We start from the raw sequence: 9,415 nt of genomic DNA, 5'->3' as shown, positions 1-9,415 counted from the left end.
GTCCAGTTTGTAAAAAAATGTATGCCCAATTTATTATTATTAACAAATTATTTCCTTGCTTCGAATGTTCAGAAATGTATGTATGCCCAGTTATTGAATTATCAAAAATTCGTATACTGTTTTTAAATGACTAAAATATTGAATTATTAATTAAAATACAGCGGCTCCAGCTCTGAAAGTATTCAACTCTGAATCTGCTGGTGGAAGCAGAGCAAGAGGGAGGCCCCCACTGAGATGAAAAGACCAGGTGGAGAAGGACTTGGCTTCACTTGGCATTTCCAATTGGCGTCAATTGGCGCAGAAAATAAATGACTGGCGTGCTTTGTTGAACTCGGCCAAAATCGCTTAGCCGTTTACAGCGCCAAATAAGAAAAAGAAGAAGAAAATATTATTATGTCCAGTTTTTAAACAGCTAAAGATTTATGTACAGATTTTTAATAAGAACAAGTTATGACCATTACTGAAATTAAATTTTGTATCTAGCTTTTTGAAATCGAATCATTTTAGACACAAGAAATTATGACTAGGTTCTTATTAGGTCCAGTTTTTAATAAACAAAGATTCTTGCACATCATGTCCGGTTTTAAAGTGACGAAAAACCTGAATGTATACATATTTCAATTTTATAAATGACCAAAACTTTTGGTCCAGTTTTTAAATAGGTGTTCAGTTTTTAAAAGCTTTCAAATAATGTTTTTGGTTCGAAGTATAAAATTTTTTGATTGAAATTATGCTCTAAGTCACATGTGCTCCAATACAGTTCGGATTGCCTAACTCACTCGTCATTGAATATCGTAATCTCAAAATCAAGTTATTGCTAAGTAATAAAACTTAATTTTTTTTCAGATCACTCCTATAATTTTGAACGAAACTGCATATACATACATATATGTGTATGCATATGTGAACGAGCATACCCTCATGTAAATGCTTTCTGTTCGCACATATGGATGTGTAACTACATATATACATAACTGTGCATGATTGTACGTACATACATATGTATTTAAACTTATCATACACATGCATGCACGCACGCAGCCATGAGCATACAACTCATTCGCATCTCCAATACGACGCTAATGTGCTAAGGGCATACATAAAAGAAGACATAAAACAATGTTATCGCCAGCAGGCCATATTTATTAATAAAGAAAAAGAGCATTCAGCTCAGCTTGAAGAGTTCGCTGTTGTAGAGAAAAGAGAGTTTTTGTACGCTTTTTGTTTATTTGTAAGCCATTCATCGCCTCTCAGCTAAGACTCTGTAAACGATCTGCGCCGGTGTACTTTCAAGGAACTCACCGAGTCTTCATTTGTGTACGTTTGTGTCAGTATATGTAAGTGCAAGTATCCCTACTGGAAAATGAAAAATGCTTCACTTGGAAGTAAAATGGAAACATTCCTTATTATTTTTCACGGTAACTCCGAAGTTTTAAAACATACCGTTTCCTTCTCGCTTTTAACAGAAGTCGTGAGTAAGGCTTTCTATTGGAAAAAAATGGAAGCATTTCTTATCGTTTCTCGTGGAAATTCCGTACAGAGTCCAAAATAAGTTATCTGAAATGTTTCCAAATTCAAATGAAGCTTTGTGGAAGGATTTCGGTATTTATTTTATGCGTAGCTTTGTGGAATGTTTCCCTAGACTTTCTGAATCAGCGAGGGGGAATATTTCCTCCCACCCTGCAAAAATCGTTGGACCATGTACTCTATTTGTGGTAAATTGGAGTACTTACAAAAGTGTTCCTCTGTCATGCTGTAGCGGACCAACTCGTGTCTCTGCGCCAGCTTATTGTTTGTTATCCGATCACTGCTCGTGTTTTAACGAAACGTGATTGAAGTTGAGCATTTGAAAGCACATTTGCATGTCTGGCTGTAGCTGAACGTGTAGAGATGCTCGCTGTTAGTTCTTAGCTCCCAGCATGTTCGGGTTCGAATACCGTCAGAGCCAACATGTAATTTTTAATTTTTGTCTTGGTTTTTATTAATTTCGAAAAAGCATTTGAGAAGTGAAGAACAAAAGCGTGTACAAACGAAAAAATATAACAACAATGCCCATTGTTAATATGTTGGAGTAGTTTTGTGCTACTCTGATGTAATGCAGGGATGGAGTATATGGTCCTGCCCTAGGACATCGCAATGTTAATTGGACCATATTTTTTATATGAATTGTGGTTAATTTTGGAGTACTCTTTGGTCCTTAGGGAGTACTCTTTACACGCATGCATGGAGTAGTCGCGATTTTTGCAGGGCAATGGCATCACGTGTCAAAAAGAAATAATAATAATATAATAGATTGGCACTCGCACAATGTGTTAAGTGTTTGGCCGAGTTTCTCGTCCGATTTGTGGCGTGTGCGTCGATGTTGTCACACAAAGAGAATGACCTCCGAACGGCGATTGTATTTTTATTAGAAGCTGTTTTTCATGGTAAACATACACTCGGAGGTTTTCCATTGCCTGCCGAGGGGCGACTGCTATTAAAAACAAAAACAAAAAAATTTTATGTATTTGCTTTTTTATGTTAGTCGGAAGCTGAGTCGATCCCAGGCCCTCCGGAACGGTAGAGCGCTCTTCTAACCACTAAAGCATCGACCGCTTGTCTAATAAGAGGAATGTTTCTTTCATTCTGCGTAATGCTTTCGTCATGCATGGCGGAATGCCCGCATTTCCTAAAGGGATGCCTGTGTAATAGCGTGGCTGTGTTGTTGCCTTGGTGTGTAGGTGTGTTTTTCTGCTACATAGATTCTGGCTCCTTTAGTAACGTACCGAACGTAGAACATACAAATGATCGTTTGTGCTCAATTCCGGCACTTAGCAGCCAGCGAGTCAGCCAGCCAGCCAGCCTGATTTTCACGACGCAGCATACGATCAGGAGGGCAGCAGCACCAATGTCTGAATGGCTTGTTGGCTGACTATCTGTCTGTATGCCAGTTTGTCCGTCCGTTGTTCAATGTCCGTCTATCTTTGTATCTGCTAGTCATGCCTTTACTCTTTGTTAGTTTTCGACGTTGTTGTATTTGTCTTTCATTACATTTACGTTGGCTTTGTCGCTAATGTTGTTGTTGGTGGTGTTGTTGTTTTTATGTTGTGTCTTGTTTTGTTGCTGCTACCGCCGCCGTCGTACTTTCATACGTGTGTCCATGCTTGAAATCGTCTCTGCTCTAGCTACAGTAAGCAAACATTGCAGACACAAGTTGTTTGCGCTTGCATCCATGCTCGACTTCCTGATATTCAGTACGGCTATAACATAAGAATAAGGTGCACGCACGCGCTTAATTTGTCCACCTTGTCACAAACGCACACACACACGCACGTACAAACAAATTACATGGCCATAGGTTTTTTGTGTTTTAATTAAATTGGAAATAGTTTTTTTTAATAAAACATTTTATTTTAGTTAGTGGTGCTTATACACAAAAAACCACAAAAGAAACAAATCACACACCTAACCTAAAAAATCAATAAACGTAACCATAAGTGCACTTCAGCAAATATATGCCCTAAGTTTAATTGTGCAAAGAATGCGAATGTGAGCTCCATTGGCATGCAAATGGGACGTATCTATCAAAATAAATCCCAGTCGCAACTACAACGCCAAATGGCGTAATCAGCCGACGGCAAAGCACCTATCCCCCGCCACACTATCCTGATAACAACTCTATTTTCGGCATCAACCAATTAGCGCACAGTGCATAAAAATAATGCAAGTGAATACGAAATGTTTGAAAAATAATATATTGAAGAAAACAGTTGCAGGGTTCCTAAGGAATGTGAAAACATAGCAAACAAAAAAGAAAATTGTGACAAATTTTAAACAAATTCTGTGGTCTGTTAAAATAAATAATGGAAATAAATAAATAAAATAAAGTGTCGTGAAAAGCGCGCGAAATGCTGCAAAAATGCCAAAACCTTTGAGGCACACTATCGGCGCTTAGTAGGTCTATTCTGCACGTTACCGATGATTTTGTAACCCGAAAATTTCATTACCAAAAATGTATAGCACTTGTAACCGCAATTCTATGTTTTTGTTACCACCTTATAAGATGGTAACAAAATTCACCGGCTACAAGAGTGAGCAGAAAACGAAAAGGGTTTAAAAATTTACCTAAACTTTAATTCTTGGTTACAAAATTTGTGTTACTAGTGCAGAATAGACCTGTAGTTGTCAATAGTATGTATAAAACTTCCGACGCACATTCACACGTACATCCCCATGCATACGTACAAAAGGCAATGACGTCTTCAGCTTTATCAACGCATACTTTAAAATTAACCCATTAAGCTTTCAATAAAACAAAAAAGGAAAAAACCAGACGGGAGCATTGCCTTCATCTGTGTAAAAAGTAAAAGTCCGGCAGATCATCACTCACATGATTACAGCAAAAAGGAATGGATGCCTACACATTACCAACATACTTTCCATTGGCGTAAGTCACTAAAGGCACATTTTTTGTTGCAAAATTAAATAAACATAAAAACCGCGCCACGTGTGTACAAAAACACTATTGTACATAAATATCTCGGGTGACTGAATATATGTATGTATGTAATCTTCAGCAGATTAGCTGACATTTCTCTGGCTGCGTTAAGCGCCCGCAATGATACTGTTTTCTGGACTCGTTGTTCAAGCCGGGTGGTGCCGCAGTAGTAAATCCCTTTATTATTATATTTGTGGCATAATAATATTTAATTCGTCCCCTTAAATAAACTGTTACTTTGCTCCCTCAATTTCTCCTGCCTGCAAATTTTTGCGTACGCGAACGCTCTTCGCGTTTTGGCGTTTGTAATAATTATCAGGTTATCGAACAGACTAATTATAAATTCTATAAATACAGTAATTAGAAGTATTTCATAGTTTTAGGCAGGCTCATTCTAAACAAATTTGTTAGTATTATTGTGGAGTTATAATATGTATGTATTTATTTCAACAATTGAGCTTTGTTTTTAGGAAAAACGAAAAAAGTCCTTACATATGTTTGTATACATAGGCAAAAATCCTGTTTTCTGTCGAAGGCACTTCCAAAAATGTTTGACAAGAGTTTGGTGTTTTAACGTCATATGGGTTAACTAGCTGTGTGTCGTATATTCTGAAAAAAATACATCGTTTGAATATGAAAGAAAAAAGTACATACGCTAATTCGAAATCACGTTTAAATGTTTTGCTTTTGATACTAGGGTCACTAAACAAGTATACAGAATTCACAACACGAATGTAATTTAAGTCGAACTGACCTTATTTGTGGCATTAACGTACGCATAAAGTTGTAATATTTTCGTTGGTTTATTGTTTACAACCTTCGACGAGGTTTAACAAAATAACAGTGCTTCGGTGACCTTATTTCAACTTTTGGTAATAACATACCATAAATGTTCATAATTGGTATACATAAGGAATTAAAGTGTCATTGTACTACGCTCGACTATGAAAATTGATCAGGTCGTCCAGCATTGGTTTATAATAATAATAATAGATTGGCGCTTACACAATATACTGTTTTTCATGGCTGTATACAGTACAATCGGAGGTTTGCTATTGCCTGCCGAGGGGCCAACGCTATTAGAAAGAAAATATTTTTCTTGAAAAGTTTTTTATGTTGGTCGAAACTGGGCTCGACCCCAGACATTGCGGAATGGTAGCGTAAACTGCTAACCACTACACCACAGAGGCCGTCGTTTTGTACACCTGAAAACATTGACGCTCTGCGCTGGACTATAATGGAAGATCGTCATGCTAAAGCATTCTTTTTGCATTTATTTCAATCAATAGTATCCCAGAAACAAGTATAATAAAAAATAAATCACGTATTTGAACAATTTTAGCCTTCAAATATTTATTTAGAGCTCAACCAGCCAGTCAAATCGAGTAATAATTTTACTGGATGGCGTTTTCGTACGCAAAAACTTGCAAGAAACTAGCAAAAGAAGGGAAATTGAGAGAGCAGAAATGACAGCAGAACTTGCAAGTTTTACTGGATTTTTACTGGATAAATTTTTACTAGTAACTATTTGCCAGTAAGAAAAACAACTGATGGCATGATGCTTAGTGCAATTCACATTAACAAAACAATTGTTTGTCGTGCTTTTAGAGTTGCAATTGACAAAATAAACCTATTTAAATATATAATAAGACTAAAATATATAATAAGAATAAAATGGAAATAAATTAACTCAGATATTTGCTTCAGGCCTTTGTTTTATTGCAGTAATTACAGATGTGTAATTTTAACTGAAACCTTACAAAGTGTCTCTGAAAACAATGTTAGAAATACACCTTAAATCTGAGACTTTATTTTTCATATCCCACACTAAATTTGGTGTCACACTTTCGATTGGCTTCAAATTTTTTTATTGGTTCTATACATGAAATAAGCTAACACGTGTTCGAGGAAGTTTTTTCCTTTTTTTCTTCGGGGATATGATCTGTCAAAGTTTGCATTTTTTCGTGATTCTGACTAATCATATACTACTTCAAATGGTTATATCCCGGGTTCTGCGCATCGTAGAGACTTCATCTTAACGTCATTTTAAAGCTAAAGAACATTCTTATATATAAGGTGGCCAAGATTGTCCCAAATCTAACTTAGCTATTAACCATTGAATTTTTTGAAGTTGATTTTCATAGCCCAGCAAGTTAGGGATTTAGAATTATACCATCGCATTCCTTGTTTAATTCTCTATAAAAACATGTTTCAAAAAACTGGGCGTTTTTGAAGAACTATTTTTAAAATAATTTTTTTTTACGAGATTCTTTTTATTGTGAGAGTCAACAATTTTTTGTAATTTGTTTTGGAAAACTTATGATTAGATATATTTAGCAAGGTGATAAACATCTGGTTTTTGCAAGAATTTTAATTTTATTACAGATTCCGGTAGAATACCTATCCAGGTATAATATTTGTGCGGCAAGAATTTTCTGTAATGCGACAAACCCCTAAAAATGGGCGTGGCAATTGCAGGACTGAAGTTAGTAAAACTCAGATTTTTTTGCAGATTTCGGCAGAAAATCGCTTCGTTAACAACATTTGTTCCACAACTTTCTTCATATTGTTTCGCTAACTTTATACACATAAACAATTTTACTTCAACAAAGCTTATACTAACAGTGCAATTCTGGCTAAGTTAGTAAAAAGTCTTTCGCAAGACAAATAAAAGACAAATGTCAAGATAGTTCGAGAGACTTTTGTTATTCTAGTAAAACTGTCTTTGAAAAAAGGTCTCTCATTCACCATTCTTGGTGAAAAGCTATTTTGAGAGAAAGCAATTGTATGTCATTTAGCTCGCGTCGATCCAACAGCAGTGATTGGACTTAATAAAAAATTCTGTGTGGTAGATTATGGGAAAAAAATGTGGTAGATTTAGAAAAAATGTGGTTGATCTCAGATTTCGGATCAAACTTTTTACAAAAATTTAAAGAAATCTGCAAGGGTTCACCTTAACTGAAAACTTTTTAATTCGAATCTCTAGAAAATACTTTTAGCTTGGGTTTTGCCAATTTTGACAATCCTCGAGTAATAGTAAAGTAAGCGCTTTCTTCCCGTTTATATTCAATTAAAGGCAAATTTACTAAGTTCAAAAGAGGCAAAGAAAAATCGATAAGCAGGCAAGAAATTCGAAATCTTTTAATTGCAACGGAATCTTCTGCAAAATTCTTGAAGGAAATGTTTTGAAATGTTTTTTCCCCCTATAAATTCTCTACAAATGGACTAAGCAACTTTTCACTCTTAGCTGGTGATATGAATATCTACGCTACACTATAACTTCCTATAAAACATGTTTTAAAACTTAAAGTTTTTCTTAAAAAGATTAAGTATCATTCGTCTAAAACCAAATATCCAATAAGCTATTTTGACAAAGATTCAAATAAATGCGATAGGGCCGTTTTCACCATCTCTGGTTAACACTAATCCTCAGTTAAACATCGTTACCGACGTTACTGACTCCATGCATATAACATTGAGTCGACAACATCGATAATGATGTTTAACTGGAGGATAGTGTTCACCAGAGATGGTGAAAACGGCCCATAGCCTTTTTTATACAAGCAATTCTTATATATGTAGGTACAAATATCGATAATTTCTTTCGATGCTACTTTCAAGTACAGGTATCGATACTTCCATGGTATCGTTTTATCCCTAATAAGGACTTTTATTGTCTTACGCATCGGACCAATGTTGTGGTTTCAAGATAAAAGAAGACTGTGCACGCTTGGCAGAGATTTCACAGGTGGAAATAAGACCATCGGCAAAGCTCATGACATCGAAAGGAATTCGTATTCCATATTGAATCAAAGCGTTACTATTTTTGGCATATGTATGAGGAGGATTGTGCTCTTTAGTCGTTTACATTTTTTTTTCTTTACAGACCGTTTTTTCTTATTAGGCGCCGCGAAGCAAGCGGGCATTGGCTAGTAAGTTATAAAGAGGCACCCGCTTACGAAATTGCAGTCAGAGGTCTCAATACTACTAAACTAGACTGCGTTCAAAAAGACAGACAGATAGGCATGTATAAATCTTCTCAGCTCGACGTTCTGATCATTCTGATATATGTAAATTTTCATGGGTGTATCTCTTTTTCTTCTGGTACTTACAAGCATCGGACCAAAGTTGTAATACCTTTCATATTTATGAAAGCTATAATTATAAAAGCGTGGCGCAAATTGCTATTATTAATTTGAGTTTTTGAACACACTTTCTACGAATAGAACACAGAAATTTTTTTCGGGAGGGGGGTCTAAATTTTTTTTCCATGTGATCAATTCCACCAAATATGCCTATATTTTAATTGTTTTAAACAAATTCAGTGCTTACGGACAGTTGTCCACAAAATAATAGGAGTGCAATAATTTCACCAGTTTTGGCTATTTGTCTTTTGTTTATTTAAAGATTTCTTTTTATATAAAAGTCTAGCTGGTTTTACTGTAAATATAATATACATTTACATTTCAAACTTTGTACAAAAATTATAAAAATTGTGCAACCTTTAGAAAAAATTTGGTATGCAGTTTTGTAGCCCATTCATTCTAGTATAACGAAGGGCGAGTTTCAAACTGGTAAAAAATCCCGTTGATTTCTAAAAAGTTTTTTGGTTGAAGGTGTTTCACGTTTTTTCCAAATGTTCGACAGTTATCTTTTATACAGAGTGTCCCAGAAATAACGTGCCAAACTTTAGGGGAAGGTAGGTGGGGGGGGGAGGTTGAGCTCCCTGATAAACAAAAAATTTTCAGGTAAAAGTGTCACCGTTTTTGAAATATTTACATTTTTTCGAATTTAAAAAAATCGTGCCTTTTCATGTGTTTTCTTTAACTGCAACTACAAACCGGGCAATACTTAGTAAATTTTTTATGTAAAATACTTCCAGATAGTTGCCTCTCCATACTCAAATGCAATGTAGTTAAAATATATTAAGGAACCATC

At 35.5% G+C, this 9,415-nt stretch overlaps 1 protein-coding gene across 10 annotated transcripts in view; it reads left to right on the top strand.

Annotated features, from left to right (window-relative positions):
• Positions 1 to 3,076: 3,076 nt before the first annotated feature.
• LOC118745690 (transcriptional activator cubitus interruptus) overlaps positions 3,077 to 9,415 on the top strand; it is a 214,784-nt gene continuing 208,445 nt past the window's right edge. Inside the window, exons 1-2 of one of the 10 annotated variants that reach the window (XM_036479283.1) lie at positions 3,077 to 3,312; positions 4,230 to 4,426. In XM_036479283.1, coding sequence (XP_036335176.1) covers positions 4,389 to 4,426 — 38 coding nt within the window. In that variant the 5' untranslated portion in view covers positions 3,077 to 3,312; positions 4,230 to 4,388. Of the gene's footprint in view, positions 4,427 to 9,415 lie in introns of all 10 variants that reach the window. The other 9 variants (XM_036479281.1, XM_036479280.1, XM_036479279.1 and 6 more) reach the window with 9 other exon arrangements.

Source organism: Rhagoletis pomonella, unplaced genomic scaffold, assembly GCF_013731165.1.
Source record: "Rhagoletis pomonella isolate Grant_MI unplaced genomic scaffold, Rhpom_1.0 Rhpom_scaffold_00009, whole genome shotgun sequence".
In the NCBI taxonomy this organism is placed as follows: Eukaryota; Metazoa; Arthropoda; class Insecta; order Diptera; family Tephritidae; genus Rhagoletis; species Rhagoletis pomonella.
This window is presented reverse-complemented; position numbering and strand designations above follow the sequence as displayed.